The sequence below is a fragment of the Populus alba genome, chromosome 10, assembly GCF_005239225.2.
Source record: "Populus alba chromosome 10, ASM523922v2, whole genome shotgun sequence".
Classification (NCBI taxonomy): Eukaryota; Viridiplantae; Streptophyta; class Magnoliopsida; order Malpighiales; family Salicaceae; genus Populus; species Populus alba.
In genome coordinates this window covers 6,581,894-6,595,078 of record NC_133293.1, presented here as the reverse complement: position 1 = coordinate 6,595,078, position 13,185 = coordinate 6,581,894, and the positions used below count along the sequence as shown (strand labels likewise).

The 13,185-nt window shown below is 30.8% G+C and overlaps 2 protein-coding genes across 4 annotated transcripts; both read left to right on the top strand.

The window, feature by feature from the left end:
- The first annotated feature begins 3,922 nt into the window (after nucleotides 1-3,922).
- On the top strand, nucleotides 3,923-8,416 carry LOC118045462 (AP-1 complex subunit mu-2). Of its 3 annotated transcripts, XM_035054109.2 has the most exons (11): nucleotides 3,923-4,287; nucleotides 4,401-4,547; nucleotides 4,655-4,717; nucleotides 4,821-4,997; nucleotides 5,106-5,209; nucleotides 5,969-6,076; nucleotides 6,223-6,319; nucleotides 6,420-6,517; nucleotides 6,632-6,773; nucleotides 6,895-7,017; nucleotides 7,809-8,416. In XM_035054109.2, the coding sequence occupies exons 1-11, from the start codon at nucleotides 4,159-4,161 to the stop codon at nucleotides 7,905-7,907; spliced, it is 1,287 nt and encodes a 428-aa protein (XP_034910000.1). In that variant the 5' UTR covers nucleotides 3,923-4,158; the 3' UTR covers nucleotides 7,908-8,416. The 3 variants fall into 3 exon arrangements, with proteins under 3 accessions (XP_034910000.1, XP_034910001.1, XP_034910002.1); XM_035054110.2 differs by lacking the exon at nucleotides 4,401-4,547; XM_035054111.2 differs by lacking the exons at nucleotides 4,401-4,547; nucleotides 4,655-4,717.
- Nucleotides 8,417-11,214: 2,798 nt separating this feature from the next.
- LOC118045459 (putative disease resistance protein At1g58400) lies at nucleotides 11,215-13,185 on the top strand. Its single transcript, XM_035054105.2, has one exon. The coding sequence runs from the start codon at nucleotides 11,237-11,239 to the stop codon at nucleotides 12,911-12,913; it is 1,677 nt and encodes a 558-aa protein (XP_034909996.1). The 5' UTR covers nucleotides 11,215-11,236; the 3' UTR covers nucleotides 12,914-13,185.

The following is a 13,185-nucleotide window of genomic DNA, read 5'->3' as shown; positions in this document are numbered from 1 at the left end:
TATTTAAACCGTGACAAAAGGTATCATCCTAGTTTATTAAAGGCAAAAATGATTATATCTCTTCATGTGGCGTCTAGATCTAGACAAGCCGTAAACATCATCGTTTCTAACCACAACAAAGATTCAACTAAAAACTATGTCGTTTAGGTTCCAGCAGGATGTAGGATTCAACATGTGGTGTTTAGATTCGGAAATGTCTTAAATGTTATCGTTTCTAACCAAAACAAAGATGTCAAATGAAAACGGTGTCGTTTAGGTTCTAGCAGCAGGCAGGATTCAATAACAAATTATTATTATTGTACGTACTATGTGGTTTAGTTTTTTTTTTTTTATCTTTTTTTTTTTCATTTATTTTTTAAGTTTTATCATTTAATATTAAATTTATTTTTTATTAAGTTATCACACTCTCATGATATGGGTTGCGAGTTTGATGAGTTAACTCGATTGATTTAAATTTTTTTTCTTTTCTTATTTAACTTTTTTTTTTAATTTTAATTTTTGATATTAGGTTAATTGGAGTTTTATTGTACCTCTCCTTTTTTTTTTCATTTATCTGATTTTCTTTTCAATTAATTTTTTTTATTTCATCTTTTATTATTAAATTTATTTTTTATTAAGTTATCACATTTTTATGACATGGATCTCGAGTTATCCAATTGACTCAGGCTTTTTTTTAATTATATTTTTTAATTTTATCATTTAATATTAAGTTAATTGAGAATTAAACTTCGTGATTTGTTTTGTTTACTTTCTATTATGTTATTTCAACCTCATGACCTAGGAATAATGCTTAATGAGTTAATTAAGTTGGCCCGAGTCGTTTTATGTCCTTTTTAATTGATTTTTTTTATTAATTTCATTCATTCAACACTAGGCAATTATGGAATTGAGCTTCATAATTTTTTTTGATTTGCTTTCTACGATGATATATTCGTCTCACAGTCAAGGTCGTGGGTTTTAGCTTTTTAACATTGTGTCCGACATGGTGATTAAAAATTAAGCTTTATAATTTTTTTTTTGTTTTGCTCTTTATAGGGTTATCCTAAGTCCATGATCAAGTTACAGATTTAGCAGATCAATTTGAGTTAAATCAATTTATTTTTTTTATTTTTTTATGAGGTTATCTTCAGTTTGTTTATCTGAGTCATGAGTTTTATGGATTGACTTGGTTCATTTTTATGTTTTTTTTTAATTGATTTCTTCCTTTGATATCATTCTTCAGTATTGAGTTGACTAAGGATTAAAATTTATAATTTATTTTGATTTGCTTTTTATGAGGTTACTTCGGTCTTATGATATGAATCGTGGGTTTAACAAGTTAACTCGAGTCATTTTTTTTAGGTTTTTTTTTAATTGATTTTTTTTTAATTTCATTCTTTCAACATTAGGTAGATCGGAAATTAGACATCATAATTTATTTTAATTTGCTTTCTATTAGGTTATCATGATTTTCATAACCCAGGTCGTGAATTTGACAAGTTAACCCTGAGCTAATCCAAGTTAATTTAATGTATTGTTATCTTAATATTAAAAAAAAATGTCATTTTGAAATTATTTTTAGTCAAATTATATTTTTGCAAGTTGTATCAGTTGCTTTTGAACCCACAAAGTCAACGAGTTACATCAGATCAACTCTCACATGATTTAAATTTTTTTCCTTAAAAAAAAACATTACAATATCTGAGTATTTTCTTATGTTCGAAGAAAAATCTAGATCAATCCACATCTTAGTGTGAATCAATAATTTAGTGAATAATATATAACTTGTCTTTTTACATAAGAAATCGTCTTGATTTTGCTTATTTTAGTTTTCAACCTCCGCTCAATTTATTAACATGAAATATATGTCATCTGTGTTTTTTATTGTAGCAATATATATAATTTACTATAGATTGCTACAATAAAATTACCCTTTTTATCCTTTGAATGAATAATATGGAAGGCTTTATGTCGAGGTGGTTTGATCTTTTTCAAAGATTTATTGGTTATTTAGAGATTATTCTAGGATATGTTAGCCCCTTTCAAATTTTTTATATTTAAAAAACATATTTTTGGGCCCAAGATCAAAAATAATTTAGAGATGTTGACAAACGAGTTTTGAAAACAATAAAAATTTTTTTACCCTAGGTAAACAAAATGTAAAGTGATTGGGCAAGAGTTTTGTGATTTTTCCCTACTTAGTATATGGTAGAAATATGTTTAACATTAAAAAAGATAAAGAAAAAAAAAACAAGGTATACATTTGGGATGCTTTTGTTATTTCAAATGTTTTTTTTTTTTTTGTTGTTTTTCAATGATACTAGGAATGTTTTGGTATTTTTTTAGTTGATTTATAAAAAATTTTATTTGGAAAAAGTTGATCTATGCTCATTATATGCTTGCAAGTGGATGGATGTCCTGTGCTTTTTAGCGGAAAGTGCATTCGCTACCTGGTGGCCTAACTTGGCCTTTCATTGTCTTTTTTGAAGTGTCATCGTGTCATCGTATCATCTTCCTTCTTGTGTGCGTGCATGATGGTATATGATGGTCGAATTATTACTGGTGGATTATTTTTTTTTTTTTTTTTGCCTACGAAAGTGCACAACTGTTCTCTTTTCTCTTTGTGTTTCAATTTCAATCTTATTCTATTGATTTGTTATATTTTTTATTATATTTTTTTATAAAATTTTTTTTTTCAATTTAATCCTTCAATTACAATTTCTCATATGTTATTTTTCTTCATCTCGGATTCCTTATTCTTTTGATTTTTAATTTTTTTCCTTTGACTTTTTTTGTTAAAGTTTTGTTGCCTTACAATTTTATCATTCAATCAAAGTTTATGTTGATCTGTTTTATTCAATTTAACCCTCATTCTTTTGATTTGTTTTTCCTTATATAAATGTTATTTTATAATACATTTTAATCCTCCAATTGATTTTTTGTCACCCTTTAATTTATTTTTTATTTCAATTTTCACCTTTATTATTTTAATTATAATTATTTTTAGATCATTTTGTGTAATTGATTTTTTTTTCTGGGTTTCCATCCATTTGATATTTGACTTGTTAGATTGAATTTCATATGTTTTTCATTTATAGTGTCTCTGGTCTCATAAACCGGGTCATAAATTTGAAAAGTTAATGTGGTTAAACATTTTTTTTTCTCATTTTCTTTTTAACTATCTTATCATTTTACATTAGTTTTTTTTTAAATAGTTTTTTTTTATTATCTTCAATTTCTTTTCTATAAATTTATTTTAGTTTCATGATCCAGGTCATGAGTTTTGCATGTTTTTTTTTAATAGAATTTGTTTTTGTATTTAATGTTTTAAGATAATATTCTAATTTATCTATAATTTTTTTGTTGTATACAATAGACTTTATTTTTCAAAACAAAAAATATTTATTTTTAAATAATATTTATGATATTTTTGGCATTGAGTTATATATTTTTTAGAGTGTGAGTTTATTCAATTAATTTTTTTTTAATTTTAATTTTTTTATTGATTCGAATAAACAAGTTCAGTAAACAACTAGGTAAATATCTCATTTTGTATAATTGAATATTTTTATTCATATTTATTTTTTAATTTTCTTAATTTCTTTTTTAATTATTATTACAATGTTTTTTTTATTTATATAGATGATCATCTATTTATTTAATTACATATATTTTTTAATTTATACCTTAAATTTTTTATATAAAAAATACATTAAAATAGCTTTGCATACTCAATATTTTTTTGAAAAAAAAAAGAGCATATAGCATAGCAGATTGAGTACATGGAAGCATGGAAATATTGTCAATATAACTTTTCAAAAACATTTTTTTATTTAAATATGTATAAAAATAATATTTATTTTTATTTTTGAAAATTTATTTTTAATATATAAATATAAACTAAATAAATCAATTCAAAAACACTATTTTTTTTTTTTGGATGAAAAACCCGCAACGACAAACGAGGTTTAATTAGCTAGTAAAAGAGAAAGCATGTTCAGCTGTCAAGAAAAAAAAAATCAAACAAAAGAGAGAGGGAGCTGGCGATGATGATTCAAGTTATTGGCTGCTAAATAATGCATCTGCTCCTAAAATGAAATTTTCTGAAGTTGGATTGCTATCATCCATCGATCGTCATTCCAATTAATTAAGCAGCATTACCATCGGATCTGATCTAGTATGGCCGGGGCAGCCTCCGCACTGTTTCTATTAGACATAAAGGGGCGCGTTCTTGTGTGGCGCGACTACCGTGGCGATGTCTCTGCCGTTCAGGCTGAGCGCTTCTTCACCAAGCTCATCGAGAAGGAGGTCTCTTTCCTCTCCTTTATTTATTTTGCACCTAATTCAATTCAATTGATTAATTGATTAAATGAAAGAGTGGATCTGGTTCTGGTTATGGTTATGGTTATGGTTGAGTACAGGGAGATCAGCAATCTCAAGATCCAGTAGTGTATGATAATGGAGTCTCTTACATGTACATACAACATAGCAATGTTTATCTAATGACCGCATCAAGGCAGAACTGTAATGCTGCCAGCCTCCTCTCCTTTCTCCACCGCGTTGTTGATGTAATTCCGTAATTTATTATAATTATCAATTCCATGCCGTTTCTTATTTAATAAATAAAATAATTTCATTTCTATGTTAATCATAATCCCCCCCCCTTTTCTTTTAGGTTTTTAAGCATTATTTTGAAGAATTAGAAGAGGAATCACTCAGGGATAACTTTGTGGTAGTGGTAGGTTTTATAATGAATTTTGTTGCTCATTTGATTCAAAACATATTATTATCATTATTATTGAGGCAATGACAGGGGTGGTGCCTTGTTGTGCATTTGTCAGTACGAGTTACTTGATGAAATGATGGACTTTGGTTACCCTCAGTATACCGAAGCAAAAATTCTTAGCGAGTTTATCAAGACTAATGCCTACAGGATGGAAACTTCACAGAGGCCTCCCATGGCTGTCACTAATGCAGTGTCCTGGCGCAGCGAAGGGATAAATTACAAGAAGAATGAAGTATTTTCTCATCCTTTTCATTCCTTTTTTTGTCAGAGCAACTTGTTTTTTTTAATTGAATAATTAATATTACTGGATGATGATGAAGCTTTGTTATTATTTGCTCAGGTTTTCTTGGATGTTGTTGAGAGTGTCAATATACTTGTCAACAGCAATGGACAAGTGATTAGGTCTGATGTTGTGGGGGCTTTAAAAATGAGAACGTATCTAAGGTACAGTTAGACACAATCAGTTATCTGGAATTAATCATTGCTGGTAGTTTTTTCTTGGTTCATTTACGGTTTAGCTTGTTATTGTTTAAGGTAGTGTACTTGCTTGCTTGTTTTGTGAAGATAACTGTTAGGATATTCAGATGCTGTTTAATATATATGTTACTTTGTTAAGCAGCTATTTGTAGTACTGGTCTGTAAAGTATTTGTATTGATGAATTTTTGGTCCCACTCATTAGTGATGCTGCTCTTGAAGTGCTACACAATTTTTGTAAGTTTTGCTGTTGAACTCTTAGTTTAATATGCCAGCTAGTATTGTTGTTGATTAACGTGGTAGAGAAATTTTGTGACTAGACCATTACTTTCTTTCAAATTGTTTCCAAATGTAGTACTTTGTGACACTTGTTTTTGTCAATCAAACTCATGGTTCCTTGCAACAAACTTTTAAAACACAACTTTTTTCTTCTTTTCCAATATATTAAGTTATATAATGCAACAATTAACTTGTTTGGTAACACAGTTGAAATGGGAGAACATGCTCACTTTTCTAAAAACAGAGCCATCTATTCATTATGATGTCACCCGATTCTATGGGGCCATACTGTCTCAGAAAGGGAACTTTGGAGTTAGTTCCACTATTTAGCAATATTGCATGAAGTGACTGCTCCATTCTATAAATGTATTAATATGTACCTTCAAAGTGTGACGTGACTTGCACAGAACTTTAACTTTAATTACAAGTTTTCCATGGTTATGTTGCAGCGGCATGCCTGAGTGTAAGCTTGGCCTAAATGATAGAGTTTTATTGGAGGCCCAAGGACGGGCAACAAAGGGAAAGGCCATTGATTTGGAGGACATCAAATTTCACCAGTATGTAGCTTAATTCTCTGGTCTACTTGAATTCTTGTGTTGGTTTGTACAGTTGTTGCTCATGGAAATAGATGCCAATTTATTATGAGTGAAGGTTGCTCATTACAATCTAGACCTTTTGAAACTAAATACGCAATTTGGTTCAGGTGTGTGCGTTTGGCTCGATTTGAAAATGATCGGACAATATCGTTTATACCTCCTGATGGGGCTTTTGATCTCATGACATATAGACTCAGCACTCAGGTTCATTCTATAGTTTTTGAGATCTTTCTTAAAAAGAAAAAGACAACCACCTTGGTTACTTTTCTGAGCATTTGATGAGTTTCATTATGCTTTGTTTCAGGTAAAGCCTCTGATTTGGGTAGAAGCTCAAGTTGAAAGGCATTCAAGAAGTCGTGTTGAGATAATGGTAAAGGCTAGGAGCCAGTTCAAGGAGCGTAGGTATGGAGTTTTACCAGTAATATGTAACTAAGTCTCCTTTTAATCTATAGATCAGAGTTTTAGGTTTGCTCATGTTTATGTTTCCTGAGTATTCAAAAAAATTTAACTGCACAGTACAGCAACAAATGTTGAGATTGAGTTGCCGGTGGCAGTCGATGTTTCCAATCCTAATATTCGGACGTCAATGGGGTCTGCATCATATGCACCTGAAAATGATGCATTATTGTGGAAAATTAAATCTTTTCCTGGTGGGAAGGTATTTTCTTTTTTCCCCAAAAACAAATGGGATCATTTTGTAGTCTTTGTTAAGCTTGGCCTGTAGTTTTTATTAGTAACCACCCTTGTTTGGATTCTATTTGCATTTAAATGTGATCTAGGAGTACATGTTGAGGGCAGAGTTCAGTCTTCCCAGTATAACTGCCGAAGAAGCAACTCCTGAGAGAAAAGCTCCTATACGAGTGAAGTTTGAAATACCATATTTTACTGTTTCGGGAATACAGGTACACCTTCAAAAACACAATTGTTTGTTGTATTTTATGATATCCGGTGGTGAATGGCATATCTTTAGCTCTTTTTCTCACTGCCTCTCCGACTGAGACGAGACTAACCAATTATCATGGAGTTCATTCTGGAATTGCTTTCTTTTGTCTAAATTTGGATGACGTTAAAGGGGCCAAGATTTCCAAATCAGGGCTAGTGTTGATTACTCCAAACTATGAATTGTGGTACCTGAAAGTTTGGATTCTTGTGTAATGGGATCTAGAATTGTTGTTTTCATAATCCAGAGTGTGCGAGTGGCAACATCATGTCTCACGAAGATGGGGAAATACAGGATCTGTCTATATCTTTTAACTTCTAATTTCCAAATAGATAACTGATAAATCTACAATGTCTGTTTCTCTCATCGAAAATGTAGATGTCCTACTAATGTGAAGCATGAGTTAAATTGAACTTCACATTATATTCCAACAAATACAAATAAATAAATAAATTTCTTTCTCTAAAAAGCAGAATTTTTTTATTTTTTTATTGTGGCGTTGTTGAAAAAGAACTGATTGAAATTGATGAGTTTTAATCCTAGTAGTTTATATGTAGGTTAGCAACGATTTCAAAGAAATCTGTTTTATTTCTCAAACATGACTGGTCCACTGGATGACTTGAATTTTGGAACTTGTTATAACCGATTATTTTGTTAAATGTTCATTTTATAAATCATGCTCAAATTTCCAAAAATACTGCTTTAGCAAGTTTAGGTAATTTAATCTCTGATTAAAATGTTGATGTTTTGTAGGTTCGATACCTGAAGATTATTGAGAAAAGTGGTTATCAGGCCCTCCCATGGGTGAGATACATAACAATGGCTGGCGAGTACGAGCTTAGGCTTATCTAAAGGTGCTCTATCAATTTGCTTTTCAAATATCTTTGAGGTTTCCAATTTGTAATGTTGAATTTTTGAGGACAAAACTGGAGGGAGCCATGGGAAGCCGGTTGTGATAGTCTAATGGTTGGTTGAGCTTACTACCTTTTTCCTTTTGGCCTTGTTACCTTCTGTTCGTGCATCATTATTGTAATATTTAGAATTCCTTTAGGCCTGTGCAAATTTTTATCTGTTAGTGGATTTCAGATTTTTCAGCGTTTATGTTCTTCGAATTTTGTGCTGGGAACAAATGGAAATTTGGGTCTTTGGGCCTGTAGTCGATCTGATTGCTCTTCCCTGGGGCCTGATAAGTGGACTTCATTCCTTGGGATGCGTATGAGGGGGGCTTAGCCTTTTTTTATCTGCCGTCGGTCTTGTGAACAAGTGATACATTGGACAATTGAGGCTGTGCTGTAGAATCTCATCTTGTTAACTATTATTTCGAACTATTAACTATAAATCTAAGTGTATTTCTTTTGTCCTTTTTGTTATTATTTTTTAATTTGACCCTTATTGAATCAAATTATAGGTCAATTTGTAAGGGGAAAGATGGGATTGAAAGACCAGAGATTAAAGTGAAAAACATAGAGAATGAGTGATTTTAACATATTTTGGATGAAATTCAAATTAAAAATATTGGGTCCTTTTAGTTTTTAAAATTTATGGGCAAGATCAATTTTGGTTCTAACTTTTATTTTTATTTTTTTTTAGCTCTTGGTTTGAAAGAGATGAGAGAAAGTTACTTGATCTAGTGCTAGAGAAAATTTTTATTTTTATTAATTCTAACCATAAAAAATAGTTTACCTTGAAATTGTCTAGAAAAACAAATTTAAGGTGGTAAGATTTTTTATTTTAGTTTTTTGGATGGTGTTTTAGGTTTTTTGAGGTAATGAATGAGTTTATCAAGTTGACTAAGATGTTTTCTAGATATTTTGGATCAAAAATAGATAGAAAGATCTATTTTTTGGGTCGAAATTTTTTTTTTCCCTTCTTTTCTGGCCATTATGGTGTCTAAAAATTAAGCTATATCAAATGATGTATTTGACTGACTTATTATTTTTCAAAAACAAATTAGAGCCCATGACATGCTATCCTCTCCATTAAATTTTTTTTTTTAGAGCACAAGTACGCGAGCCTTCTCTAGCAAGCCCATGTGTGAACCCCTACTAGATGGATCAAGCGTAATAGCCTGACTTGCCAGACCCAATATTACCTGGTTTTTTTTTTTTAAAAATATTTTTTTTAATTAATGCCCTTTTTTATATGTATATTTTCAAAATAATTTTTAAATTTATATGTAAATAATGCCTCATTTTTCATTTATTTTGTTTATCTAGACTCTTTTAAATAAATATTAGTTTTTTGTTATTTTATATGCATTTAAATTTTAGAGAGATTATTTTAATTCATCTATATTTTTTTATATTTTATATAAATGAAATTTATTTTAAAAAATTTAAATATTTATTTTCGGATAATATTTTTAATATGTGTAATCTTGTATAATAAAGTTTTTTCCTTTTATTTTATTTAATTAATTTCATGTGTATCTATTTTTATTATCATTTTTTTAAAATAAAAAATTAATTTTTATAAATAAAGTTGTCAAACACAGTTGTCTCGAAGATCCAAAAACAAATATCATGGTCAATATGTGACTTTCAACATTTTAGTTTTCATCTTTATTTATTGTTAATGATTATTTATTTATTTATTAATATATATTTCTGAATTTATTTTATTAGATGTATATATAAGTTTTTTAATTTTGATTAAAAAAAACATTTAAAAACACATATATTTATTTTTTATACATATAAAAAAATCCTTCCCACAACAAAGTACAAGTAAAATCGCTATTAAAAAACTAGCCAGTGTAGGTTTGATAGAGAGGATATTGGGATGGTATATCATATTATTACTGTTATTAACTATTACCACTATATACTAAAAAATAACAACAATGCATTATTGTGCTCAATTTGGACGGGACTTTTCAAGAACAATGTTGTTTTCTTTCATTTTGCTCATCGATGATGATAATGATAATGATGCTGCGTGTTCTTGCAAGTTAAATTTGAATTTGCTTCTCTTTGTATGCTGATTGTTCTAAAGATAAAGAATTTGAATTTATAGTTAAAAAAAAATAACAAGGACCAAAATAAATAATAAAAATATTATCTATTGTCCGAAAGACACATAAAAATCTAGTTTCATCCTTAAAGTTTAATTTATGCATATTTCATATCTATAGTCTTAGAATTATATGTTTCAATCTTGAACTATTTATTTATTTATTTATTTTAGTCTTTGAGTGCTGAGAGATGTTAGAAAAAATAAAAGAAAAGAAAAGGTCGGCCAGTCAGTCACATTCTTGTTATGAAAAAAATCAATTTTGATATTAATAAGTTTGTCTTACAAAAATAAGTTCTATGAAGATGATTTAGAACTTTTATCCAATCAAAAACACAGATTGAGGCTTAGAAAGTTTTTTATTTATTTATTTGGTTTGATTTTTAGATGTTTAAATAAATTTGAGGGTGTTTTGGGGTTAAAATAAGTTTGATGAGGTTCTTAAAATGTTTTCAAGTAAAAATAAATTAAAAAGTAGTTTTTGAAGTTGTAAAACTCATACTTTAAATTCATATCATCATAGATGGTCAAAATTCAAATTAGAATGTGGTGCCTATTGTTTCTTAATAAAAAACAATTATTAGAAAAAATAAAGCATGGAATAAAAGATTTTTTTATGGTAAAATGAACCATTACTTTGTGAATTATGATATAAGAAGGTAATATGCAAATTTTTTTTAAAAAAATGTTCATAAATATTAAATGAGAATAAAACTATTTTGTTATTTTTTATTATATATAAGTTTTTACATAATTTTGATGATTAATTATTCTTTTATGTTTTTCTTCTATTGTGTACAAATTATTGATTCATGATTTTGTTAAATTAATTATTCTTCTATTTTTTTTTCATATAGTCATGTAAAAATTACCAAAGCATCTGTTTGTTTATTTACTGTATCTTGTTTTTCAAATCTATAAGCAACTAGATAAGCAAATAAAAATCTGCACCAACCATCCTTTGACAAATGTGATGAATTTAGGCTACTGGGCAGGCTGGTGGGTCGGATTTTTTATCAACCAAGCATTATATACCTTATCTTTCGCCCCCCACAAACACAGGAAGCACCTCGGCTGGTTCGTTGCCATCGCTGACGTTGACTTCAAATATTACTAGATACAAAGTAAATAATCTTACAATATAAATTCTGTTCTGAGATGCACAGCAAATGCAATATCCAACCATGCCTTATTTCAACTTCACTCAAGAGATAGGCGAACCTGACTTGGTTACCGGGGAAATTTCGGGGATTAAATCTGAAGCTAGTTTTTATCTAAGCACATCAGCAGCAGAAGGATTACGCTCATCAAGAGTCGCTGACATCACAGGTGAGAGTTCTTCTTCAGAATCTTTCAAATCAAATTATGCAAAGCTTCCTGATTACCTTAAGTCATGCCTAGACTACTCTGCCATTGTTTGTCGGATATCTTATCGTGTAGAGATAGGAAAACTAGTTCGGCTTTTGTTGGCTGAAGGTCTTATAGAAGACAGACCAGGGGATATCATGGAGGATGTAGCAGCAAATGTTCTCAAGGAATTGATTGACCTAGGAATGCTTCAAGAAGAAGAACTTTATTCACCTGTAGGACATGGGACTGTAGTAAAAGACCCTGCGTCGTATCTCCAGTTATGTATTCTTAAATTGGAGAAACAAGATTTTGTTTCTAAAACTGCAAACTCACCTGTGCGTTTAGGGATCAGAGATGATGGAAGGGATATCTATCCTAACGTTGAAGGCCTTCTAATTCAATCTCTATTTATTCTCAGTGTAGACTGCCGTCGTTATTCTGTTGATTCTCCCCGAGGCCTTTCACGGGCCTATATGAGAAATGTTTGTGGTATGCACTTTCTGTTGGTGTTGGATTTGGATGGCCGGATAGAGCGCTTACCTGATGAATTGGGAGACTTGATTCACCTGAGGTACTTAGGCTTGGTTGGCTCAAATCTAGATGAGCTTCCAGGGACTTTAGGTAATCTTAAAAGACTGCAAACTTTGGATATAAGGTGGTGTCGACAACTACGCAAACTACCAATACAAATTCTGCATATCCAGCAGTTGAGACACCTTCTAATGTCCGACAGAGTTTTTGGTGGTGAAATTAGAGTTCCGAAGGGCATTGGAAGATTGGTAAATCTTCACACTTTGTCTGGTATTTATGGTGGAGATGATATTGCCATGGAATTGATTGCCTTAACCCAGCTACGAGAGCTCGGCGTTAAGCGTGTGAGTGCCGATCATGCCAGTGAGCTGTTTGCAGCTATAAAGAAGATGGAGAACCTCACATCCCTATCGCTAGAAGCAGAGCGAAACTTGTTTGCAGATTGGATGCGTTTCTCTATTTTTCCTGAATTGGATGCGTTTTCTCCCCCGCCACTTCTTCAAGAGTTTTTCTTACGTGGGGGATTAATTGAGATGCCCGTTTGGTTTGCCTCCATGGAAAACCTCACCCGCCTATCATTATTCAATTCTTATCTATCCGAGAATCCAACTTCAGTCCTTCAGTTGCTTCCCAAATTGAAGCATCTTAAACTCTGCCATGCCTACAAGGCAAGACACATTGGTAAAGAATTTTGCAATGCAGGTGGTTTCCCTGTGCTGGAAACTCTCACAATTGCTTCTGAGTTCCTGGCGGAATGGACTGAAATTGAAACTGGAGCTTTTCCACGTTTAAGATATCTTTGTTTTCGTAACTGTGGAAACTTGATTTTTCTTCCTGAAGGGTTGCAGAACATTTCCACACTTCAAGATCTGCGTTTCCTCCCCTGGAATCCAGACCTTAAAAGGCGATTGATGGGTGAAGAGAATTACAAGATCAAGCATGTCCGAGTATTTGGGAAGGTTTGAGAACCGTTGATTTTCCAACCAAGAAATGGAAAAACATCAACCACAATAGTTTCCAGAGGAAGTCTTTCAAGGATGAAATGCTTTTGCTTTACTCCTCAAATATCATCTCTTGCTTTCTGTTCATTTACTTCAATATTCTGGTGAAGTATGCTATCCTCTACTGTCTTGTATACCTAAATTTGTGCAATGTCCAGCGGAGAAACCAGTGTACTAGACTTCAAAAAATCTATCTTGATGATGAACAATGTGTTTATCTATTTGCATTTCCTTAA